General features: G+C 36.1%; 3 protein-coding genes across 3 annotated transcripts; all 3 read right to left on the reverse strand.

Moving 5' to 3' along the window:
• Positions 1 to 17081: 17081 nt before the first annotated feature.
• On the reverse strand, positions 17082 to 18733 carry LOC122643796 (disease resistance protein TAO1-like). The gene is made up of 2 exons (XM_043837378.1): positions 17638 to 18733; positions 17082 to 17493 (listed from the first exon to the last, which is right to left on the reverse strand). The coding sequence occupies exons 1-2, from the start codon at positions 18669 to 18671 to the stop codon at positions 17082 to 17084; spliced, it is 1446 nt and encodes a 481-aa protein (XP_043693313.1). The 5' UTR covers positions 18672 to 18733.
• Positions 18734 to 18745: 12 nt separating this feature from the next.
• LOC122643797 (putative disease resistance protein RGA3) lies at positions 18746 to 19774 on the reverse strand. The gene has a single exon (XM_043837380.1). It carries the CDS (start codon positions 19772 to 19774, stop codon positions 18746 to 18748), a length of 1029 nt encoding a protein of 342 aa, XP_043693315.1.
• Positions 19775 to 20283: 509 nt separating this feature from the next.
• LOC122643798 (putative disease resistance protein RGA4) lies at positions 20284 to 21507 on the reverse strand. Its single transcript, XM_043837381.1, has one exon. It carries the CDS (start codon positions 21505 to 21507, stop codon positions 20284 to 20286), a length of 1224 nt encoding a protein of 407 aa, XP_043693316.1.
• Positions 21508 to 27896: the final 6389 nt, after the last annotated feature.

Below are 27896 nucleotides of genomic sequence, written 5' to 3' on the forward strand. Positions count from 1 at the left end.
GCCGGATCTTGGCCCTCCGCCACTGTCTCGCCCCTTCATGTCATTTGTGTCACTTTCAAAGAATGGGAAGGTTGGAATTTTCAACCCCCATCGGTCATCCAAGTATAATTGTAAGAATCAATGGTTCATGCTAACCTAATTATACTTGAAATGGATTAGATCAAAGTTTTCATAAGCGAACCAAAAGTTTACCCCAAAAACTTCGAGTTCTAGTTTTTGTCCTCTGGTTCTTTAGTCTTTACCGACTTTGACTCTTTGAGGAGAAAATCAAGCACACTTGGAAAAAGCCACAAACCTAAAAATTACTGTGGTTTTTTTCTTGAAATCATTTTTAATTCGATTTAGTTTTAAGAATAATGATTCGGATTAGCAAACCAATTTTAGTTGAGCTTTGACTTTTGAATGATTAGACCATGAGGATATGATCATGTCACCATTTTCTCTCCTTGCTATTAACTATTTTTTGTGAAGCATAACATTAAGATTATTTTTTATTGTTTATAACAATGGAACTTCTGCAATAAAAATTTGCCCCCGCCCTTTGTTTTTCTTTTATGAATGTCTAAATTAGCGAATACAAACTCTAAAAATCAGAATTTGCTTGATTTTCATCTTATTTCATATTTTTCTTAAAAAAAAACTGTTTTTAGCAATATTAAATAGATTTTCTTCAACTATATAAATGGTTGATCTGATCATTTTAATCATTGGATAGATAAAGTATCTTTTGAATAAAATATAGAGACCCATCTCAACCAGGCCGACCATGCATTAGACTCTTACCGTGTATGTTCATCAATTTAAATTGCCTTTTTTTAAAAAAAAAAAAAAATTTGCTTTCAACCATTTTCTAGACCATTATTTTAACATGTGAAAAATTCTACCTCAATATGTGTATAAGATGATATGGAGAATATGTCCACAAAGATTAAGTGTTAATCAAATTGCCACTTGGAAAATATAGCTAGTCAATATAAGATTCTTTCATCTTTCTTCTTTCAAATTTCATAAAGGCTATGACATACAAAATTTATTATTTGTGCTAATAAAAGTGAAATACATTACCTTCATTTTTTCATTTGATGTACAAACATTTAATAAAGAAAACAAATATATTAATCCCACGGCATTGATTTGGAGATCGACCACTATCGACTTATTTAAATATTGCTCACGGATCTTAAGCATCATAAATCACATAAAATGGTGAGATAACAAATATGAAGGATTTTATCTAAAATGTGATTTGACTATGACATCATAGAAGCAAAGGAAATTTTCATAGATAAAGGTATCTACAATCTATTTCTAGCTAATTTCATAGGCACCCATAATATTTAGAGTTCAAATTGATTACCCAACCATTTTTCCTGACATCATATGTTCCTTTAAAAAATAAATATTTACAATGAGGATATATATTCCGTTTATACTTACTCCCAAACGGAGTCTTTTTTGGAAAAAGGAATTGCGAAGAAAAGAAAAAGACAAGGCGTTTGTGTTGATTAGGTCAAATTATACTGCTTATCAATCCCATGCTCTTGATCTCCCCCCTCCTTCAACCCAGAAAGAGAAGAGCTAGTTTGTATACATTTCCATGTCTCAACACAGGACTTAGAAGCATGTTAATGATCCTTAGGGTTGCCTTAATTTTGAATGGAAATTAATGCTAAGGAATCAAGCTTTTCTTGCATCATCCCTCCAATCGGTTTAAGATCAGAGTTATTCTTAGGGCATTTGTAGTGTTTCCAAGCACTAACATCCTCTACGGTTAATTTTGATAAAAAAAAAAGAAGGGAGTGGGATAAATCATATTCTTATTTCATTTGTTAATGTTAAGTTCAAGGTGCCAATAGTTGTGAATCAATTAATAAATCATCTTCTATTACTAAAAAAAGTTTGATAAATCATATTCTTATTTCATTTAAGTATCAATAGAGTTGTAAATTATTTTTTTTTGCCCCTTGTTTTATTCCTAAATGTTATTTAATGCAGTACTTAATGTAGGGATAAAAAAGATTTTCAAAAAAGTGAAAATCTTTTAATACAACATTTAATGAAGATCTTATATTAAATAACAGATTTACCCTTATTGAATGAAAGTGCCAAATTCTAAAGACACCTATTGAGGTGACATTAAGACACTCCAAATTCTAAAACATGTTTTTCAAATCCATATTCTGTATTAGCATGTCAATGGGTTTAGATTGAAATACAATATGGGTGTTGAGATCTAGCGGATTCAATGGTTCTTTCTTTCTCTCTTATCAAAAAAGATAAAAAAATATAGAATTTAAAAAATTATAACAAAACTTTCAAATTCTTAAAGATCACCTCATATCCTTTCCAAAGTGATGCAAAAAAAGGGTGGAAAGTCTTGATGGTGGCATTTAGCAATTTTATTTAATCATTGAGGAGCTGGGGTGGAGTAACACGTTATTTACAAGTGGATGTGTCCCTTTCTAGTTGAAGAATTGAATACATATTCACATTCTTAATGTCTTACTAACACTTTATGGAAGTAATTATTAACATAGTACATACAAAAAATAGTAACAAAGAAAATATAAAATATACTATTGTTTGAAATTGAATTCTAAAGAGGAAGCTAAAAATAAAAAGAGGCATGACAATGGCAAAATCCATTCATAATCCCGTTAATATGATTACATTGAAAATACTTTAAATTTGCTAGTTTATTTTTTTACTTTTTATTTTTTTTTTTTTTTTTTAATTTTAAGTGAAAATGGTGCTTCAATTAAGTTATTTATTATTGTAATGTGATTCCGATTAGATGCTATATATGTCATTTTCTCTTCGACTATCAAGTATCAAGAAATTATTACAAGAAGTTTGTTATTTTAATAAGTCATTACATTTTTTTTTTATTATTTTCCATCAATTGCGTATATGTTTTTTTTTTTAATTAATTAATTTTTATTGAAACATGCAATACTGAAGAACCTAACCAAATTGTAATTTAGATTCTTAAGTTTCTAAGAGCCTTTGTTTTCCATTGTATCTACGGGCCAAAATATGACTATTTATCATCTATAGTTGAAAATAATGACTTATATACAAAAACATTACATAAATGAGTCATTGACATAAATGTTTTCTTACTTTCTTATCGTTTTTAGAGGGGGTTTTTTTGGTAACATCCTTTTTAGGGGATTAGTAAGTGGAAAACGAGTAATGCGTTTTATCAAGTGGGGTTTTCCATAGAAAAAAAAAAAAACACATATTCTATCTACAAAACAATAAATATTGTAGGTGAAATAAAACTCATAAAAAACACAAAATTAAAATGACCCAAAGCAATCATAAACAAAACACACCAATTTGCTTTCAAAATTTTTAATTTGGGGGAAGACTTCTTTATTATTTAGAAATTTAATCTTTTATTCACTTTAAGAGAGGAGTAAGGCTTATTTATACTTTACCCCCTAAAACAATGATTTCCTTTCACAATCATGGTAAAAGAAAATTATCAATCAAGAAACCATATCCTGAATCATGAAATGTTGAATTCTTATCCTCTGAAAGCTATGAAAAACATGCATTAGTCATGAAATGAATTTATCATGTGAATTCTTGTCTTTTTAAAGCAATAAAAAACATAATATAGTGAATAATCAAACAAGGAAACTTATACTAAATAAGGATATCAAATGGACCATCTTTTGAATTCTGATCCTTCTAAAGCCCCTATATAGTAACATAATAGAAGTGAATTATAATTCATGAAACCATGAACTGAATCATGAAATGGATCATACCTTGATTTCTTGTCTCTATTCCAAATTTCTTGAGTAGGATCTTAAGAAATACAAAATTACAAGTCTTGTATAGTTCTTATAGTAAATGTATAGGGTTTTACTGACTATACACCGATAAATATTTTTCCACCTAGACACAACCTTGGATAGTGATCGAGGTCTATTCTAGCAACCGCTACCATTGTTGAATTCCTGATTTGTACCCTTTTTCAAGAGTGTTTCTCAAACGAGTCTAGATCAACTTCTCGTACGTGATTCATGTATAGTTTCATGAAGTGTGTTCTTTTTCTTCTACAATACCCCTTTAAAAACTCTCAATAACATCATGGAGAGATATTTATGAAATCTAAAAAACACAGTGTCATCCCATAACTGCATGTAAAACCTTTACGTGCATGGAAATCATCTGAATTCTTATCAAACATGCAAATCTAGAGGGGGGTAGTTTCATCAATTAAAAGATTAAGGCATTTACTATGGGGCTCGCTGCTTTTGGTGTAAAGTTTTATCTAAAAAAATTTACTTGAAAAACCTTTACGTGCATGGAAATCATCTCAATTCTTATCAAACATGCAAATCTAGAGGGGGGTAGTTTCATCAATTAAAAGATTAAGGCATTTACTATGGGGCTCCGTCTGTTTCAGTGTAAAGTTTTACCTAAAAAAAATTTACTTGAAAAACCTTTACGTGCATGGAAATCATCTGAATTCTTATCAAACATGCAAATCTAGAGGGGGGTAGTTTCATCAATTAAAAGATTAAGGCATTTACTATGGGGCTCCGTCTGTTTCAGTGTAAAGTTTTACCTAAAAAAAATTTACTTGAAAAACCTTTACGTGCATGGAAATCATCTGAATTCTTATCAAACATGCAAATCTAGAGGGGGGTACTTTCATCAATTAAAAGATTAAGGCAGTTACTATGGGGCTCCGTCTGTTTCAGTGTAAAGTTTTACCTAAAAAAATTTTCCTTGAAAAATTTTGCATGTTGAAAAATTTTTCGATGTTTAATTTTTAATGAAAATAAATATTGAAAAAACTTTTCTAACATGTAAAATATTTTTTTTTTGAAGTACAGTTTCAAGTAAAATATGTTTTTTTTGGGTCGAGAATATCTAACCCGCTAAAGTCTACACTAAAAGGTAGAAACAGAGGTAGGTGACCAAACGAATAGGGAGAAATTTCAAAAAGGGTAATATCGTAATTTAACCTTCGGCTCATCTAGTCAACGTTTATTGTGGACACGTTGGTATCCTACCGTCCGCTCATCACGGGTTCCTTTATTACTCTCCAGCTCCAACCTTTCGGCGATTATTATCCATCTACGTGTCAAATCAAATTGGCCACAATAACCGTTACACGGGCAGACCTTTCTAGAAGATTCCCAACCTACAACTCTTTTGTTAGGTAATACTCCGGTAATTATTCGCTGTCCAAATCATTCCTATCCTTTCAACAAATAACAACATGTCCTCAGTTTCATAACGAGGATAACAGTGGATAAAGAGAACAAACGGAAGGGTAATTGCGTCAGCATAGAAATATTCAGTTGTGTACACATTTTGACGCTTGGAGATGTCGTGGATTGACTGGTTACCGTTATATTTAAAACATTTTAAACGTTTTTCTTTGCTTAATTAAAAAATAAATAAATAAAGCGTCTCCGTGGGCCAACAGGAAGACGACTCTTTCTATTCAGTCTGATTGACCATAATACCCTTTGTCGTTCCAAGAATACTCAGAGAAATCAGTAAAAATGGGGTATTCTTGTAATGTCGAAGGGCTTTTATATCAATAACTGCCTCCAAATGAATTCGCTGTCGGGGTAGTTTCGTCATTTGAAGAATAACAAAAAGAATAAAAAAATGCATCAAAAGCACCGCCCCCTTTGAGCTGGTCAGTCAAACTAGACGATTTGACTTCGAATATTACGTTTTCTGGAAGTTTTTAAATTCCGCCTTAGGATTCCAATTCAATTGGGATTACGATACTCTCTCAAGTGATGATGACTCAGCAGTATAACCGTCCAAGTGGCATTTGATCATTTAATCAAAATGAGTCCTATGGAATCGGGAAAATTATCACCTCCAGTTTGCTGACCGGCTCAATTCTCCTCTAATAGGGGGATGGTGGACCCCACCCAGGCAAGGTGTTTGGGCATGGGTAGAGAGATCATTTCAGCTCCCCTTTGTTAGAGGAACTGGGGAACTGACCCGGGCAGCCAATTGGAGGTGATAAAGATCCATGGAATCGTATGTCTGGACATTGATAACCTTTTATGCTAATCATGCGGTGGATGATTACCTAAAACCACCTAAATCTAATCTGACAGTTCTAGTTGTCTAAGTAATTACTCTTGTTTGATCTCACACCATTCGTGGATGTAGGACCCATCTTCAGAGTGCATGATCCACAACTCATGGACGATGTGAGTTCTAGGAAGAGGGTACCGAGGTGGCCCAAGTGGGGAGTGGATCCCTACTCCTTTGAATGGTCATCAAGTTTTCAATTCTATCTCCCGAAGAAAGCTTTTCAAGGAGTTTAGATCAACTCTCCATATGTGAAGGCTTCATGTACAGTTTCGTGACAACATGTGTCCTCTTGTTTTCACAAATTCCCCTCCATGTTACTATTAGGAGTGTTTAGTGGGGGCATTTATGGAAGAAAAAAGACATGCATCGTCATGACACCTTATGGGAAGAATTTAATTGTTCGATCTGATGATTGAAATAAGTTTAGAAGAATTTAATTGTGTGGTAGTAAAGTGGTTTACCATTGGGTTGAACTTTTGAATTTGGATTATCATTGCATCAATAGGACCAATGAAAGGAGTCTGCCTTCATTGTAACCGTTCAACACGTCTCCTTTTTGCTTCTAGAAATGTTTCCCTGTGTGCTCTAAATGGTAGGGGTGTTTGGATGGGACATGTGTTGAATACTGCTTGTACATGCCATAAATGACCTCTAGTTTTAGTTGTACTTGCATTTGTAGACTTCTACAGGTGACTTGTAATGATACATGCGCAACCCATTTATGGACCTATCTAATATCTCTCAATACTAAAAAAACAAACTTAGATGGATAGCTTGATATAATTTTACCAAAAAAAAAAACTGATCAATGCAGTCTTATATTTTGCTCTTTAAATCTTCTACCCTCAATTATTAATGAGAAAGCTTACAAGTTAAGATTTTTGCTAATGACATACATTAATATTCAATTGAAAGATTAGTTAATAGTTTTCAGCTGGAGTATTCTTCAATTGATCATTCTCTTCTCTTTTTTGTTGAAACCATCTTTGTTTTTTCTATTTGAATTGCGATGTTAAGTATTTATTCATATAAAAAGTGAAATGAAAAGTATAACCGAAGGGGAGGGGTGAGTTTTCTAGTCTTCTTGACTAGGTTGCTTCTACGATCGACACATGATTACTACTATGCACCAGATCAATTGCGACTAAAATTTTATGGATAAGTAGATCTTAATTTTTCTTGTTTATTTAACAAGTTTCAACCAAAATAAATTGGCCAAGTGGCAAAACATTGGATTATGTGTGTCTTGGATTCATGTCCCTGTTTCGAAGATTGACCCACTCTAACATATTTTGGTGGCGACCAAAATAAGAATTTTTCTGAGATTTGTGATGGTAGCAAAGGACTTGGGCCGTTCGACCTGACCCAATGGGTCGACTTGATGGAGGAGTATTTATATGCCTTACTCGCCTTGTTGTAAAGTGAGTGAGATTTGGGGTTTTTTGACTTAGGGTTTCTGGGTGAGAGCTTGCAGCACCGTTTTGGGTGTTCTTAAGAGATCTCAACATTGTAATTTTCTTCCATTGCATAGTGAAACATCTTCAGCTTTGCTCGTGGATGTAGCACATCATATTGGTGTGTGAACCACGTTAAATCTTTGTGTCGTCTTGCTCTGTTTCTTTTGTTTTCTCTTTGTATTTATTTTAACAATTAACATAATAATACGTTGGTACCTATTAATATTGAGTTGACTTTCAAAATAGATTAAGACAAGGAGGAAGTGCATTATCAAGTATGTTATATAAAATTTAATAAAAGAAACATAAGTTATAAGCAAAAGGGCATGTCACAAAGGTTGGTGAATTTTGATTGAGTCCATATGATAAATGGAATACAAATCTCAAAAAAATTAGAGCTCATGGGGCCTACATAGCACACCTAGGAAGGGATTCCTTTTACATAGTATATACCACATGGGAATTAAAATAGGACCCAAATTTTGTGGACAAATATAGACCCCAAGGTCCCCTACTTGCAATCTCAAATTTCAGCCCAAACTTGAGTTTTCCAAGAGGCAAAATAAGCTTAATTTGAAAAATCTATGAGTTGGACGAGTGCACAACAATGGTTAGAGTAATATTAGGCACGCGTAGATATACATGAGGATGTATACCAAAATCAAAGGGTCTCCGATTGATTAGACTCTAACCTTAACACATGACTAATTTAGACCATGTCCTCTCTAACAATTGGAACAACCATATCATCTGTCCATGCAGTATAATGAGAAAGGGTCACATAGGAAACCCTTTCTATTTGGTTGTGCAAGAGTCTTTTGCCAAAAAATAAATAGGGAAAAGGTTCTCTGAGCCACCAGGGTAGGGTAAACTAGCAATTTTGTGTCTATCTCTCTCCTCCTCATATGAAATGGCCTTGCTGCCTCCAATGTTTACCGTTTTATCGCACCTCATTGTTGCGCTAACCCTCTACCGAATATATAATAACTAAATAAAAGGAACATTATCAACTATTATTAAAAAACATAAACTATTTTAAAAAAAAGTGGGTGAGTCAAGCATGTAAGACACCTACCTATCCACAAAATCAAATTCTACCCAACTTGCCACGTGGTAGCTATTTGCCGCAATTTAGATGCACTACTTAGTAACAGAAAAAACTTCTCTGGAGCAAAATGGGCAAACTCTTTTTTTTTTTTCACAGAAGCTCTCATATTATGTGAAAAAAATATGTGATTCCTATTTGCTAGGGATGTAGAATATATATTTTTAGATAAAGTTTCTTCCACTGCCCAGGGAACATTAACCACCATCTTAGGATTCAAAAACCCCTATAGGATTTTAGAATATTCCTTAAAATGCCCTATTGATACCTCCGCAGGATTCCCATTCACTGTGACTGAAGAAAAACTCAGTCCTAAATTTTTTTCAAGAAATGCATCCGCAGAAAGATAGGACATGTCATATCCAAAGCATGTTGCATGCTCGCATAAAACCTGACTAGTTGAGAAAACCAAACATCTAAAAAAATATATGTTTACATAAATTATTATTAAATTTTTAAACAAAAGCTAACAGAAAAAACTTTTACAAACCCTTTCTGAAAAACTATTTATAATTTGTATTTATCAAATAGGAAAATTTTAACGTAAGGTTTGATAGGAAGTAAAAAAATTTTAGGAAGTAAAGCTTATTGGAAGGGAGATATAGTAATTGTCAATGGTGACTTCTAGAAGAATGAAAGTTTTCCATTTTAATAAGACAGATTGAAGAAGAAAAAGAAAAAGAAAAAGAAAAAAACTCAGGAATCTCAATCCACAGGGAAAGAGTCAAAAGGATGTGGCCAATGGTATTTGCATAAATCCATGGAGTCAACTATCTAAAATGTCTCTGGTGAGACCCTCTAGGAGTAGTTGGACCCAACTTTATAACCCACATTTTCTTCATCCACTTACGCCACTTTAAGATTTCTTCTCATACCCTCTCAGCCTTCTTGAGAACTCAATAGGATTTGGTCAAAGTCAAAGCAACCAACTTGCACATCTTCAATAATACAACAAGTTGCAATGCATATAATTAATGGGCTTGGTTTTAAATATGGGCCACATGGAAGTCCAGACTGAGAGAAATGTCAACTATATCCCAGGAATGGGCCAAGCCCAACCCAAAACACCAGGCAGGTTAGAGCTGTTTTCCTCAGTATGTGATTAGCCCTTCAAATACCTTACTTGATTATGAATCTTAGCATAAGAAACTAAGTATGGATCTTCATGACTGGGGGAATTACTCGATTTCAGTCAGAACAGAGTGCATGAATCTTTTATGAACAAGGCCTTCTGCATTATCACTAATTTTATGACCTCTTCAGGAGGAAAAGTCTCTTCAGTTCATGGGGGATACTTCTAACCAGTTTTCAGTAAAATGCCTTACATGGTCTGAAGCAAATGAAAGATGGGCCCTTAAGCTGCATCAATACAAAGATATACAATGTCAGCCTTGGGTTTTTACTACTAGTGGTGCCTGTGGCTGCACCCTTGGCTGGATTTGTAGTTTCAACTGGAACTGATTCCCTGCCATTCACATATGGTTTTATAATAGTAATGAACAAAATATTGTAAGAAAAGGTGAGCATGAAGAAGGCGAAAAGATGAATACGAAAGAAAAGATCCAAAAAACTCTGGCATTTCTTCCCTCAGTAGATCTCTCACTCCATCAGACTTGGAACTGCATTTGGTTCAAAAATAGTTCATCAGAGTTGAAGTAGACAAATAAAAAAAATTTATTTACAGCCCTTCTGAGTCTAGTATGTAAAGGTTTCCATTTAGACTTCAGGCAAACAAATTTTAAAACATCTGCAGTGATAGGAAGTTGGAGAGAATGTGCAGGATTTTTTGACAAATATTTTGTTCTTGGTTGCCTAAGCAAATAAAAGGTATTGTTATTAGGCCATGCCACAATACAACCTGGCAATGTGCTTAACCAGTCTGATTTGGTAAGTTGGTGACCAGATATACTAATGAGAAAACCCAATCTATTCAAAGATGATCAACCTTAGGAAACCAAAGTTCAAATCCATGGAAATGTTAAATCCAGAGTTGGACTAATAGTCAACTATATAAAAGAAGAGAGACGGTTGGTCTCAGACCCAGATAGAATATTTCTTGCCTATTTTTTTTTTCCTCATCTTAAAAAACAATTATAAACAGAGATGAAATCTTGTCTTCTTTTAATTAAACTACCACAAGAGGAGGGGGGCAGGGGGCTTAAAACCTGCAGCAATTGTCATTCCTTTTGTTGTGAATCCTTTTAGTGTGAACTCTGTACTTCTCAGATATCAATTCATACAGAACCTAAACCTAGTGCTGTTAAATAAAACCAATATTCACATTCAGATAATACATAATTGAATTGTGAAATGCTAGGAATTTTTCTTTTCTTTTCTTTTGCTAATCCCAGAACTCTAGAAACCCTGACAGTCATATAAAACTGTGAAATGCTAGGATGGAAATAGAACCATAATTGAATTGTGAAATGCTAGGAATTTTTCTTTTCTTTTCTTTTTCTAATCCCAGAACTCTAGGAACCCTGACAGTCATATAAAACTGTGAACTACTAGGATGGAAATACAACAGCAATTTATTTTTTTATTGTTAAGAATTTCTCATTAGTGCTTCAGCTTAAACAGTGGGAGTACTACTTTAGGAATTAGGGCTTCTCTTGACTTCAAATTGATGCTGTGAGCTAATCATAGTCATGTCTGGAGATCAAGAAATTGAAGTAATGCTTCATAGAGAAACAATCTGATGAAGAGGGAAGCACAATCTCATGTTCATGTGAGGAGAGAGACAAATTGTTGCAACTGTATCAGTAGGGTGATGAACACTAATTCTCCACATATTTGGTGTCAGAAAGACATAGAATCTTTTGTAAAAACTGAAACCAAACCACGAAGCAGAAAACACAATGTATCAGAAGAAAGTATAATCAAATAATCACAACGCAATGATATACGTGATTCGGCAAGGTGCCTACGTCCACGGTGAGATGAGAGCGGCTTCACTACGAATGGAGAATAGGGCTACAAGCTCTCTTCCTCTTGCCTCTCTGTTTTACAAAGAATTCCCTCTTAACCTAACTCCCATCACTACCAATTTAAAGGGAAACATAGAGATACAATTTGGATTCAAGACACCAATCCTCAATATCTCAGGCACCAAACTGGTTATTTTAAGAACATTCCTTGCAATCCATGACCCTTGCTATTTTATTCAAAGCTTCATTGAATAGAGAGCCACGAATTCAACATTGATTACATTGTCATATCCCAGTAAATTCAAAGGGTGCACACTCAAAAATCCCAAATTCAATTTGGACAAGAGGCCCAGAGTTGCTGAACCCGCACATAGCACCACTCTTTTCAGCCACTAAGACCTTGCTCTTCCCCTCAGCACTACAACCATCTATCAACAAGTGTGTGGGATGGCTTATTTCTCCTCTTCCATTTCAAAGTTGTAAAGTTAGATGGTTTTATCAATCGCAACCATCAAGCGATTATATATGAATATATTTGGTATAGAGAATCTGACATGTCAAAAGGTAGACATATGACATATCTATTACCATCTCTTGTAAAACAATAAAACCAACATCATTAAATGAAGGACACAAAAGATATGAAAAAAGACTGAAGGCTTGTAACTTTATGCCGATATCTAGAAAATCAATTCATCATCAATCACAAACAAAGCTCAGTCAGCAACCCCAATTTCAGTTAAGACAAAGAGGCATGAAGTTGTTGAACCCAGACATAATGCCATTCTGTTTAGCCATTATGATTTGCTGCCACAGCTTGCCTTGCTCTTTCCTAGGCGCCATAGCTATCTGTCAAGAAAGGCAGCTTATGGTTTATTACTCCATTTACTTTTGCAAAGCTGGATGGTTAATCAACTGCAAAACAACGAGTGATTGTATATAGTGAAACTGGTATATAGAATCTGAAAAGTCAAAGGGCAGACAAATCTATTACCATCTCTGACAAACTGACAAAAGCAATGTCATTAAATAAATGATACAAGTTACAGAACAAGCCTGAGACTCTCACCTTGAACTCACTTCAAATGTAATATGAAGGGTTGAAATTACATGTTCAGAAAATTATTTCATCATCATACAGCCAATTATTCACCTTGCCTTGTGATTTCCATGTCGATATTATGTCAAACCTATACATATATGATCATCAGTCAGCGGATAGGAAAGTGAATATTCTGGTTCAAGTCAATATATGAGAAAAAGAGTATATAGGGACATAATGATAACGGAGAAATGTGATTTCTGCCTCACCGTCACCCATGAATTTGTAACATTCGAAGTCAATTAATTTTGAGAAATCAAGCAGTAAGTATCATCAACCAACTTAAGGAATACAAATATATTGTCCTAAGATAATACAAAATCTATTAAGATCAAGTGTTTTAGATTAAGACAGGGAACATGACAACATTTAGCCAGAAAAGTGGACAAAATGAACAAAAAAAAACAAGGTAAAGTTTAAGAAAATCCTACAGACATTTTTTTTAAAATTTGATATAATGGCATAAGTCCACATTCAACCTCTAATCATAATGTGCAAACTCTATACAATATTTTCAACCAAGGGATAACCTGTTCAGCCTTATTAGAATTTGAGTTCGGTCAATACAATGAAATACCATCTCCTACTTTTATTCGATGCAAAGTGAAAAACCTTACCAGCGCTTGACATGCCTCAAAACCTCTTGAAAAAGAGGGGTGCTTTACCAATGCCTATTAGCATCATCAACCACTGTGACAGGCAACAAGGGATGTAAAATTATGATCATTGTCTTGGAAATCTTGGGAGACTTCAACAGTGTAGGAAATGAACCTGTTTCATTTGAATCATATTTCAGTTGAACAATGAACGATTAGAGTTTGATAGAGAGGGCGCTTTAGCCTGGGACTACACTATAGGGTGAATTGAAATTAGATTGATCTATAGATGGAATCTCTAACACTGTTTCTGTGTTGATAATAATATCTATCCACTGTTTAAAAGTAAATATCTTTAATTCTAAATAAAGTTCGGGTGAAAACTGTGTGATTTCATTGTGTTAACCCAATATAATTCAAAGCCAACTGAAATTAAATTTTCCGAACATTATAGGCTTTAGTCAAATTTGCTTGGGTTCCATTGGGTAGCTCTGATTCATTGGAGCTAGAGCTAAAATTTTGAAAATGGCATCATGCTTTGCTAGCATAAAAGGTAAGTGGCTACCTTAACAAGGGTCAGAAAAAGGTGCTTATCAAATTTCAACCGTTATGCTGGTGTCATTGCCAGTACACAACTAAGATAAATTTAGAAATCAAATTGCTATTAATAATGGTAGGCTTTGCTCTTTCATAAAACTATAGAGAAGGTATGTATAGATCTGCTGGTGTCCTTGTTCCCTACCCTGTCATTAGCATCTAGTCAGATTGACAAATTGAGTTAGATGAACATTGATTTGGAAGATAAAACAACAGGTGAAATTTTAAAAGACTATTGAGTTAGATGAACATTGATTTAGAAGATAAAACAACAGGTGAAATTTTAAAAGTCTATGTTACCACTGTAAAATAATATTTTCATCAATCAGATAATTATGAAAATTCATGAGACTTTAATAATAATTGTACCTGGAGATCAGATTTGCCCCTTTATTTTCAGTGAGAATCAATTTAAGGGAATGACTGGGATTTGAGTCTCATGCGAAGCGGGGGTAAGACTGCGTACATTATGACCTTCCCCAGACCCCACAGTGGCGGGATCCTCGTGCACTGGGTTACACCCTTTTTTACTGGGATTTGAGTCTACAAATTGTAGAGCAGCTTGGGGTTGTAATTCCATAAATGAAAAAATTTCAGCTAATAAACTAATAATTGGGGTTGTAATATCATAAATGAAAAAAATTCAGCTAATAATACAATTTACACAAATAAATAATTTTGAAGAAAATTTATGGAAAATAAAAGTGAACAGGACATAGAAGGCTGTGTTTGAAGGGGTACATGCAAAAAAATTGGAAAACAGTGGCTGTGATGCGGTGGATGCCTAACCACATCTCTGAAATTCCTCTAAAAAACAAATGAGATAATTATTTGAAGATAAATCAAGTACATCTCAAATATAGCGGAAAGAACCATAAACTAAAAACCCAAATCCTAGAGTTTTGTGAAAATTCATAACTTACTAAAAAATAGATATGGAAGTAGAAACAATTTAATATGGCTAAACCATGTAAAATTGGAATCTTCAAAACAAAATGGTTAGTAAGGCTTGTAAAGAAATGGACACTCTTAGCAATAATCAAGTGCAAGAAAACATTTTTTTCATAAATAACAAAAGAACTTTGAGCTTAACCTTAATTCAAGTGAAAAAAGTAAATGGAAAATAATCATGTTCAAGCCATTGTCCAATGTTATTTCTATTTTTCATAAGGAAAAGAGAGAAAAAATAGTAACCTACTTCCTTTAAATTGTCCTATGGATGGGAAGAGGACAACTCATCACAAGAAATGGACTTCTTCCAATAATTCTGGTTCCTTGCACATTTCTCTTCTGCATATTAGAAGCAAAGAAGCAAAGATCAAGAAGCAATTATTTCCCAAAACAAAAAAATTGAAAAAAAAGGAAGATTGGGGAAGATTGGGGAAGAGAGAGAGAGAGAGAGAGAGAGAGAGAGAGAGATGGACCTGAAGAAGATGAGAAGTGTAATTTTCTTTCCGCTTGTGTTTGGTCTCTTTATTGGATCTGTCTAAATGTAACATAGTAGGTTACAAATGAGTTTAATGTTTTCAGCCAATGAGGATATTCTAAATAAGGATAGTAGATGACAGAAGAAATGAGTGACAAGTCTTTTGTAACCTACCTGAGTTACAAGGACTAGACAAACCCCTCTTTATTCCTTCAAATAAATAGACTTGAACCCCGGGGAGTAGCTCAGTTGGCTTGAAGGGTCTCAGTGGTAGCTGCTATGAGGAGACCTCAAGAAATTCCGAATCTCAAGCACTTGAATCGATGCAAGGTTTCCAAGGCCTCAGGTGAAGTTGTCAAACTTTGACACTCAAAATTTTTTAGCAGTTTCAATGCAGTGAGATGTTGAATCCCTTCCAGTAGAGATCTCAACACTCTACATTCTGAAATTTCAAACTGAGAACATAACTTGAGATTCTCAAAGAAGTAGTCTCTGGTAATCTCACTAGACTTTGACAATGTGTGATGTTTAACTTCTCTGGTATTGCAGGAGCATGGAAATCAGGCAGCAACACCAATCTTTTAAGATATTCAATGGGCAAACACCGAAAGCATTGGCACTGTTGTCAGCTTGTTGCAATAACATAAGTCCAAGTTGGATTTGGTGAGACGTGGAAACATTGATGCAAATGATTATGTTGTGCTTCATCTTTCTGCAAATAATATGATTTACATGAATAAATATTTTTGAAGAAAAAAATAAGGAAAATAAAAATGAGCAATATATAGAAGACTGTTCAGACTTTGGATGGGTAAATGCAAAAAAATTTGGAATACTGTGACTGTGATTTCGTGAATGCCTCTGCCACATCTCCTAATTCCTCTAAAAAGAAACTAATATAATTACTAGAAAACTTTAAAATTAATCAAGTACCACTCAAGTTATAGAGGGGGAAAACTTTATACTGTGGACCCAAATCCTAGAGTTTTATGAAAATTCATAAATTACTAAAAGAAATAGATATGGTAGTAGAAAAACTTAATATGGTTAAACCATGTAAAAATAGCAATCGTCACAATAAAATGGTTAGTAAGATTTATAAAGAAAGAGACACTCTTAGCAATAATCAAGTGAAAGAAGAATATTCTTGTATAATAATGGAAAAAACTTTGAACTTAACCTGAAATCCAGTCAAGAAACTGATGAGAACAAAAATTTCCAAACAAACCCATGCCGGGAGGGGGGGTTAGGGAAGAGAGAGAGAGAGATATCTTGTAAGAGCACTCTTTGTATTAAAAAATAAATAAGTAAAACAGAACTCTAAAAATCAAATGGAGAATAATCATGTTCAAACCATTTTCTAATCTTTTTAATATGAAAACCAAAAAATATTACCTACTTCCTTTGAGTTTTCCTATTGATCGGATGTGAAGAGGACAATGCATCACAGGTACTGGAGTTGTTCCAATAATTCTAGTTCCTTGCATATTTCTCTTCTGCAAATTAGAAGCAAACAAGGATAGAAGATCAAGAAGCAATAATTTGCCTAAACAAAATATTGAAAGGGGTAGGGGAGGAGAATTGGGGGAGGTAGAGAGGGCCGGACCTGAAGAAGATGAGAACTGTAATTTCTTTCCATTACCACACGGTATCTTTATTCCTTAAAAGAAAGAGGCTTGAACCCCAGGGAGTAGCCCAGTTGGCTTGAAGCGTCAGTAGTAGCTGCTACAATCTTCTATGAGGGAGACCTCAGGGAATTCCTTGGAAGAGACAGAACTAGGTCAATCTGAAAATTCAATTACACCATCCGAGTCAAGGTCACTGAGCCCATCGATTGATGCTCTATAACGAGAATAATCAGAGTCGAGGTCTCCACGCCCATCGGATGATGCTCTATAACAAGAATAATCAGAGTCGAGGTCTCCAAGCCCATCCGGTGATGCTCTCAAACAAGAACAATCACTAATCTGAAACGCTTCAAAAAGCGATGAGAGACTTTCCAAACCCTCCGGTAACTTCTTCAGATGTAGACATTCTGAAATTATCAGCTTTTTTAGTGCAGTGAGGTGCTGAATCCCTTCTGGCAGAGACGATAAATTACAGCAACCCTCAATTTCAAGTTCTTCAAGTGATAAGAGACTTCCCAAGCCTTTGGGCAATGTCTTCAGACCTGGACATTCCAGAATTCCCAGCCTTCTTAGAGCAGTGAGGTGCTGAATCCCTTCTGGCAGAGACCACAAATCAGAGCAATACCGAATCTCAAGCTCTCCAAGCGATGAGAGACTTCCCAAGCCCTTCGGTAATGCATCCAGAACCGGACATCCCCCTAATACCAGCTTTTTTAGTGTAGTGAGGTGCTGAATCCCTTCTGGTAGAAACGATAAATTACAGCAATCCTGAATCTCAAGCTCTTCAAGTGATGAGAGACTTCCCAAGCCCTCCGGTAATGTCTCCAGAACCGGACATCCCAAAATATTCAGCGTTTTTAGTGCAGTGAGGTGCTGAATCCCTTGTGGCAGAGAAGAGAAATCAAAGCAACTTCGAATCTCAAGCACTTGAAGCGATGAGAGATTTCCCAAGCCCTTGGGTAACGTCTTCAGACCTGAACATCCTGAAATTACCAGCGTTCTTAGTGCACTGAGGTGCTGAATCCCTTGTGGCAGAGACGACAAATCAGAGCAATACTGAATCTCAAGCTCTTCAAGTGATGAGAGACTTCCCAAGCCCTCCGGTAATGCCTTCAGAACCGGAGATGCCCAAATATGCAGCGTTTTTAGTGCAGTGAGGTGCTGAATCCCTTGTGGCAGAGACGACAAATCAGAGCAATTTCCAATCTTAAGCACTTGAAGCGATGAGAGACTTCCCAGGCCCTCCGGTAATGTTGTCAAGCCTTGGCAGTCATTAATTTGTAGGTGTTTCAGTGTAATGAGGTGCCGAATCCCTTCCGGTAAAGATGCAAACTTATGACAACTCCAAATTTGAAACTCAGAAAGTGAGTTGAGATTCTCAAAGAAGCAGTCTGGCAATCTCACTAGACTTGAACACTTTTCAATGTATAGCTCTTCTAGTGTTGCAGGAGCAGGGCAATCAGGCAGAGACACTAATCCTTCAAGACCTTTGATTTCCAAATTGTGAAGAGAGGTTAGATGTTGTATTACCCACGCCGAAAGCATTGGTACTCTTCTTAGCTTACCGCAATCTTCTAAAGACAAGTCCTTGAGACGTGGAAACATCGAAGACAGCAAATGCAAATTATTGTTATCTTCTTCTTCTTCTTCTTCATCATCAACATCAGCTTCTTCTTCTTCTTCTACTGAGATTGTCCACTTCTCCAGATTTGGCATTGTATTGAGTTCAAGTTTTTCTAGCATTGGAAATAGTACAATTACTAATGGGTTTCCTTCTTCTTCTTCTTCTTCTCCTCCTTTATTATTATTCTCTCTGATCACCCTTCAGTAACAAACACTATATTGTAGATGGACTTCAGGGCATCTAATTTTTTTAGACAGAGACGCCTAAGGCAAGGGAATTCACCAATCAGTGGCAAATAGTAGAGATTAGAACAACTCCATAGCGTAAGCTCTACTAGATTTGGGAGCAGGGATGAAGAGTATATCATCCAACTTGACATCTTGAAGCCTTCGTACCACTCAATTTTCAACGCCTTAAGATTTGGGTGCGGCTGGAGATCCTCCAACACTTGTTCTTCATCTGCTACTGATAATACCCTCGTCCAACTATGCCCACTAGACCAACTCAATGTCAAAGATTGAAGCTCCGACTTCAACTTCAAATTTGCTTCCTTGGCATCTCTGACATCTTTCACATTTCTAAGCTCCTTGATGGCTAATTCCCCTCCAAGCTGGTTTAGGCCATGCAACTCCCCAAGCCCACCACCAATCATGTCTTTATTGATCATTTCCTTTCTTCTTCTAGGGAAAAGGCCTCTTAGGAGGTCTGGTTCTCCGTTGCCCACAATGAAACATCCCAAAGTCTGAAGAGAAGACAACTGCCCTAACCCAAGTGGCATGTATTTTATACTTGGATCCAGACCCAACTCAAGATGTCTAAGGTTAACCATTTTAGTCATAACTGATGATGTGGGCCACTCTTCGAATTCCTTACAACCCTCAAGTCTTAATGTTTGCAGCTTATATAACCTGCAAATAGAATTTGGGAGTTCTCTGAAATTATTGCCGCAGAGGTCAAGGTACCTTAATTGTTCCAACTGGTTACCTATCGACCACGGCACTTCACTCATTCTTAAACCACTTAACTTTAACACGCGCAAGCCTTGAAAAGTTGAGACAAATTGTTTCAGTTGGTAACCTCTTCCAATGCTGCTAATTCCCATCTCAAAATTACTTTGCATGTAAAGTGTTCGTAACTCTTGGGCCTTTTCATTAAAGGTTAACCCTAGAGGAGTTGGATGATTTAACTCGTCAGCCTCCTTAATATGAAAGTGAAACACCATGTGTCGTCCGATTCCCCCCTTATGAGATATAACAGAAGATATCACTGGACTACTACTATTTCCTGAGGAGGAGGAGGAGGAAGAAGAGGAAGAAGAGGAGGAAAACTGATCTTCTACCTGCTCCGACCATTCAATCCCTGCGGCCCATCGTGCAAGACAATGCACCAGGTCATGCATTTTGCAATACTCAATGTTGCCAAACCTATCTTCCCTTACCTCTTGAAAGAACGATCTCCATAGTAATTTCCTGAAATACCCATACCCAATGTCTTCTAATGACCTTATTGTACTGTGACTCTGACTTCCCACTCTAGATAGTGGTGGTGGTTGGATGAACCCATGTGCCATCCATTGATGGATCAAATCATCAACAACTATTTCATGATCTTGTAGGAACATAGAACAATAAGCAAAACATTGCTTCAAATGGGATGGAAGGTGGTTGTAACTTATCCTTAAAGCTACAGCAGGTACTATTTCTTCTTCTCCTAGGTTCCAAATTTGTGTATTTAGAATATCCAGCCAATCCCTTTTGTTTCTTTTAAGGAGCAACAAACTTCCAAGTGCCTTCCACATTTTTTCACTATATCCTTCCCTATTCCCACTAGCTCAGGATGATGGTTTGCTACCTCATTATTTCCTTTCCCAAACGCACGTTCATTGAATAATGATTCACAATCATTTTCATTTAATCCTTCTAAATGGTAACTCAATGATTTAATCGGCTGCATGGTTTTTGCAACCATCTCACTACGAGTAGTTACCAAGATCATACTTCCACTTGATGCCCTAACACTTATTAAAAGTTTTCTTGAGTTCTCCCATTTACTAGGATTATCATTCCAGACGTCATCTAGGACAAGCAGATATCTCTTTCCAGATAGTTTCTCCCTAAGTTCTGACTCTGCTTGATCTTCCCACAAACCATCATAGTTATCATTGGTTAGAGATTCTAGAATTTTCTTTGCAAGTTGCAAAACATCAAAATCAAATGAGACACATACCCACATTCGCAACTCAAAATGCTTCTTAATGACCCTTTCATCGTTATACACATACCGAGCAAGTGTTGTCTTCCCTAATCCGCCAATCCCAATTTTGGGAATGACCATCAGATTAATATTCTCTTCATTAGAATTGCTACCACCTGAAGTTAGCAATTCTATAAGAATTTCTTTATCTTTTTCTCTTCCCAAGACCTCAGATTCAATTACAATAGGGTCATCAGGAGTACTCCTATCGTCACCATTGATGTTCATATCCACAGTTTGAGTTTTAAATTGAAATTTGGCTAGCTCAGCATCCTTTAGAATACAATCTAACCTCTCCATAATATCCTTTATTTTATGAGCCATTTTCAAACTAAATTTAGCTGGATTTGAACGTGAAAAGTTTCTGCGTACCTGTTTTGCTACCACAACGTTGTTGTTGTTGTTGTTGTTGTTTGGAGGCATCACTTTCTTTCGCAAGGCTTCCGTTGCAAATTCATCCAACACATCTTCAACATCGTAAGCTACATCCATGACCTTTCTCAACCAATCTTTAACCACATCATTCATTGCACCTTTCTTCTCCGCATCCAATAATATGGCATTGGTTGTGGATAAACAGTTCTTAAGCTTACTCAATTCCTGTTTTAATTCTCCAGATTCTAGTCCAATCTCTTGAATGAGGAGAGAGTCCAAACCCTCTAAGATTTTGGTTGCAAGATCAGAAAGTATTGCTTGTGCCATCCTTAATTTCTTGGTTAATTAGGAAGGCCAAAGAGCTCCTGAGGAAGACAATTGTGAAAGACTGAGGACTAGAAGAAATTAAATATTGTGAAATTGTATGAAGAGATAGATGGTTCTCACAACTCACAATAGGCAATTTATAGAAAAGAAAAAGAGATCACAATGGCCAATTTCTAATTTTCCATTGGATTCCTCTCAGGTGGAAGAGAGGACCCACACGGAGGTGGTTCGAGTGGAGACATCTTTCTTGGTTAATAAGGAAGGCCAAAGAGCTCCTCCTCAGCCTTACCCTCTTGCTTCTTTTTGTAAAGCAAACTTAGAGACATGCTTTGCTGAATTTTTATCTCCTCCAATTCTGACACCATCCAATTTCCCTTCGATCCCTCACATGGGAGCTGAAATGACCACTTACCCATTGCCTAGACAAGTGTGTGTGTCCAGGCAGTGGGTAAGTGGTCATTTCAGCTCCCATGTGAGGGATTGGAGGGTGTCAAAATTGGAGGTGATAATAATCCTGCTTTGCTGAATTTTTATCTCCTCCAAATCTGACACCCTCCAATTCCCCAATTTCAGATGATGACATAAATAAATAGTGTAAAATTTATCTGATTGGTCTTTGATCGGCTCATAAATATGCCAAGTAGCATGTTAGATGAGGCCAATAAAGTTCCTTGCCCACCTGTCAAGTCTTAAACCCCACTTACAGCTGTCCAAGTGGTAAAACATAACTTTATAAGACGACGTGTACAAAAATATCTATATATATTTTTTGGTAAAAACGTGTACAAACAAACATACATGAGTGGATCTTTGATTGAATTTAAGTCTGAAATTTGATAGATGACTATTCCCAGATGTTGTCCTTTTTTCCCTCAATTAGAATAACCAGTTCATCCTAGCTACTATCTTACAAAATTGTGTATAAACCAAGGGAGAAAGAACCCCACCCGGTCGTGCACTACGGCATGTACCTGCGCCCAAACACAATCAGGCGTAAAATTACTAACACACACCTACCTTTCCATGGGGGTGGGGTGATCATTTTGCATCTGTTGTGTATGGGTGCGGGTACATGTCGCATCACACGATTCTTTCTCCCACAAACTAATTTGATTGGAACATGAACTGGCAAATTTTTTTTTTTAATATTAATAATTAAAAATAAATAAAGAGAATTAAAGAAGGGAGGATAAAGGCCATTCTTTGCTTTATTTTTCCAGCCAACTACTAGAGAGAGGGTTTTGTCCTCTTCTTTCTTTTTCTATAGAAATCTTTCTAATGCTTTAATGCTTTAATGTTTTAATGCCACAATCACTTTAGGGATACACTGCATAAGAACACGAATAAAAGCAAGAAACTGAAATAATTAAAGCATCTCACATGATGTGCTCTATTTCAACTAACCTTTCATCTCAGCTAAAGGAACAAAAGTAAAGTTTTTGGAGAAAAGGAACAAAGCAAGAGCATAAGAAAAGTTACTCGGTGCCCCTCAATACCACCCCGCTAAACTATGGGATCGCTCTCAGTCGATATCGATCCAGTTCTCTAAAATTCATATCTAGGGGTGGTGTAAATCGGTTGGCCCGAATCAGTCTCATCAATTTAAGGTTTCGTATTGTTACCGCATCATTTAGTTAATTGAACTGCATAAATTAGGCATGGACACATTTATATTTGGTCAGTTGATTATTGCTCCATGATCGAGGAGGTCAAATAAATTTTATGGACAAATAGACCCCCAAGTCTCCTACTTGCAACTCAGAATTTTGCCCAAAACTTGAGTTTATCAGGCTGCAAAACAAATCTTTGAAATATCTAGGAGTTGGAAGTGGACAGTTATAATTAAAATAAAAATAGATATGCATGAACATACATGAGGAATCATGCCAATACAAAAATTGAAATAGCCATATCATCTGTCCACGTAACACAATGAGAGATGGCTGCATAAGAAACTTAATTGAATGCTTAGATGGGTTGAAATTTTATGTTTCTGAAAACTATTTATAAATTGGGGAGATATAGTGATAAGCTTAATCGAATGCGTAGATGGGTCGAAATTTTTCAAGGGTGTATAAAAGCATACTGTGGGGAGATATAGTGATAAGCTCTTCAAATACCTTACTTGATTATGAATCTAAGCATATAAGAGCATAAGAAATTAAGTATGGATCTTCATTACAGTGGGGGATTATCCGATTTCAGCCCGAACAGAGGTCAGGAATGTTTTACAAACAGGGCATTCTGCATTATAACTAGTTTTATGACCGGCCACTTCAGTAGTAATATTTGGGAGGAAAACTCTCTGTAGTTCATGGGGTATACTTCTAATCAGTTTTCAGTAAAATGCCTTTGATTGTCAGAAGCAAATGAAAGATGGGCACTTAAGCTGCATCAATACAAAGATATACAATGCCAGCATTGACTGTTTACACCCTTGGCTGGATTTGTATTTTCATCTAGAACTGATTCCCTGCCATTCACAGATGGTTTTATAATAATAATGAACAAAATATTGTAGGCAAAGGTGAGCATGAAGAGGGCGAAAAGATGAATACGCAGGAAAAGTTCTAGAAAACTCTGGCATTTCTTCCCTCAGTAGATCTCTCACTCCATCAGGCATGGAACCACATTTGGTTAAAAAAATAGTGTGCATTAGAGTTGAATTACATACAACAAATCAAGCAGGTATTATTATTATTAGGGAAATTTACGAAACACCCCCCTAAAAATGGGCCGATACTCAGATCACCCCCTGCATTAGAGCCCTATACTTAAATTAGACCCTACCGTTAGTTAACTGATGATGAAGTCAGCTAGTTAAATTTTTTGAAAATCCTAAACTACCCTTGAGAAGAGTATAATTACTATTTTACCCTTAGATCTAAAAACCCAACATGTACTCTCTTTTCTTTTCTTAATTAAAATAAGGAATCAGAGAGGGAATATTCCCTTTCTTCTCTTCTTCCCCCAATGTAGAGTTACTATTTTACCTTTGAACTACCTGTGATCTACCCACCTGATCGAGTCAAGTTTTGGGGGTTTTATTCCTTTCTATAAGACCCTAGGTGGTTGGTTGGCGCTGGGCTATGCTTTCATGCAAAGTTCAGACGGTGACACCACGGCCATGTTCACTCTGTTTTTGGTCCTCCTCCGTCGAGGGTCGTCGGTTTTGGACCTCCTCAGGGAAGCAGAGGCGGCAGTGGCGGTGCTACCAGGGCGAAGCAAAGGCAGTGGGGTATTTTAGGTTGAAGATGAAGGAAAAGGTAGTATTGTAAATTTAATTCTAATGATTTAGTACAAGGATAAAGTAGTCCTTTTACACCAATAACTAACTGCAGACTAACACCGTTAGTGTAGAGGGGGTGATCTGAGTATTTTCAAATATGAGGGGGTGATCTGAGTATCGGCCCATTTTCAGGGGGTGTTTCATAAATTTCCCTTATTATTATTAGGCCATGTCACAATACAACTTGGCAATGTGCTTAACCAGTCTGATTTGGTAAGTTGGTGACCAGATATACTAATGAGGAAACACAATCTGTTCAAAGATGATAGACCTTATTTAGGAAACCAAAGTTCAAATCCATGGAAATTTTAAATCCAGAGTTGGACTGAAAATCAACTATATATAAAAGAAGAGAAAGGGTTGGTCTCAGACTTGCACATAATATTTCTTGGTTTATTTTTTATTTTTCCCATCTTAAAAAACAGTTTTAAACAGAGATGAAATCTTGTCTTCTTTTAATTAAACTACCACAAGAAAAGAGAGTTTAAAACCTGCAACCATTGTCATCCCTTTTTGTTGTTCAATGCATGAAGCATGCATTTGATCTTATAACTCTGATCCTCTAAAAAACTATAAAAGGCTTACCAGGTTCCATGCTTCAGATTTTCACTTGACAGGGTTTTCTTCCTCAAAACAGCACAAATAAGCAACAACAACAATTCTGGGATCTCTTGAATTCAAAATTGATGTTGTGAACTAATTATATTGTCTGGGGGTCAAGAAGTTGAAGTAATGCTTGCTTCACACAGAAACAATCTGAAGAAGAGAGAAGCATAATTTCATTTCAAGTGAGGAGAGAGGCGAACCGTTGCAACTGGATCAGTAGGGTGATGAATACAAATACTCCAAATATTTAGGGTAAGAAAGAATAGAATTTCTTGTAGAAACTGAAACCTAACCATGATGCAGAAAACACAACGAAACAGAAGAAAGAACAATCAAACCACCACAACACAAGGACATACGTGGTTCGGCAAGGTGCCTACGTCCACAGTGAGATGAGAGCAACTTCACTAGCAACGGAGAATAGGGTTACAACCTCTCTTCCTCTCGCCTCTTTGTTGTACAAAAAATTCCCTCTTAACCCTAATAATCCCCATCGCTACCAATTTAAAGAGAAAATATAGAGATACAGTTTGGATACAAGACATCACCCCTCAACATCTTTGACACCAAACATGGTTATTGTAAGAACATTCCTTGCAATCCGTGACCCTGGCTATTTTGTTTGATGCTTTAGTGAATAGAGCTAGGAATTCAACATCGATAACAACATCGCCACATCACTAGTAATTCCAAAGGGGTGCTTGGTCAGAAATCCCAACTTCACTTTGAATAAGAGGCCTGGAGTTGCTGAGCCTGCACATAGCACCACTCTTTTTAGCCACTAAGACTTTGCTGCCACAGCTTGCCTTGCTCTTCCCCTCGGCACCACAACCCTCTATCAACAAGTGTGTAGGATGGCTTATTTCTCCTCTTCTGTTAAAAAGTTATAAAGTTGGATGGTTTTATCAATTGCAAGCATCAAGCGATTATGAATACATTTAGTATAGAGAAATGACACGCCAAAAGGTAGACACATCTATTATCATCTCTTATATAACAATGGAAGAAACATCATTAAATAAAAGACAAAAGATACAGAGCAAGACTGAAACTCTACCTTTGGCTTCCCTTGGATGTATTATGAAGGCTTGTAACCTTATGTTCGTATCCAGAAAATCATTTCATCATCAATCAAGAACAAACTCAGTCCGTAACCCCAATTTGAGTTAAGATAGAGAGGCATGAAGTTGCTGAACCCAGACATAATGCCATTCTGTTAGCTGTTATGATTTGCTGCCACAGTTTGCCCTTACTCTTCCCTAGGCACCATAGCTTTCTGTCAAGAAGGGTGGTAAATGGTTTGTTTCTTCATTTCCATTTTACACTTGCAAAGTTGGATGGTTTATCAACTGCAAAACATCATTGATTGTATACAATGAAATAGGTATATAGTATCTGAAAAGTTTAAGGGTAGAAAAATCTAGTACTATCTCTGACAAAATTACAAAAGCAATGTCATTAAGTAAGTGATTTAAGTTACAGAATGAACCTATGACTCACCTTCAACTTCACTTCAATTGTAACATGATGTGCTGTAACTAAAAGTTCAGAAAATTATTTCATCATCTGATAGGCAATTATTCATCGTGCCTTGTGATTTCCATGTTCATATTATGTCAAACCTACACATATATGATCATGAGTCAGCTGATAGGAAGGTAGATCTCTGGTAAAGTCAATATATGAGAAAAAGAGTATATTAACTATAGAGACATAAATATTGCAGGGATAGTGAACTCTGCCGCTCCCATGAATTTGTAACAATCTAAGTCAATTAATTTTGAGAAACTAAGAATTATGTATCATCAACCAGCTTAAATGAACACAAATACAAATATATTGGCATAATATAATACAAAATGTAGGAAGATCGAATATTTTAGATGAAGACAGGGAGCATAGCAGCCTTAAGCTAGATAAGTGGGCAAAATGAACAAACAAAGAGCTAATATTCAAGAGAATCCTACAAACGTATAACCTTTTTATTCGTTATAATGGTATGTGTCCACATTAGAGGCTGGGCCTTGGCACAACGGTAAGGTTGCTCCATTGAGACCTAGTGGTCGTGGGTTCAGGTCAGGAAATAGTTCTCCGAAGCAAGGGTAAGGCTGCGTACATTATGACCCTCAACAAACCCCACAGTGGCAGGACTCACAGGAGCCTCATGCACTGGGTGCGCCCTTTTCCTAATGGCATATGTCCATAATCAACCTCTTAACATAATGTGCAAACTCTATGCAATTTTGACAACCAAGAGGTAACTTGTTCAGCCTTATTAAAATTTGAGACCGAGTAATATGATGAATATACAATCTCCTGGTTTATTGATGCAAAGCAAAGAACCTTACGAGGGCTTGACATGCCACAAAACCTCTTGAGAGAGAGAGGGGTGCCTGACCATGCCTAGTATCATCAACAACAACTTGGATATATATTCAAGCAGAAAGGGATGTAAGAATATATGCCCATTGTCTTCAAAATCACGGGCAATTTC

Source organism: Telopea speciosissima, chromosome 10 (assembly GCF_018873765.1).
Source record: "Telopea speciosissima isolate NSW1024214 ecotype Mountain lineage chromosome 10, Tspe_v1, whole genome shotgun sequence".
Taxonomy (NCBI): domain Eukaryota; kingdom Viridiplantae; phylum Streptophyta; class Magnoliopsida; order Proteales; family Proteaceae; genus Telopea; species Telopea speciosissima.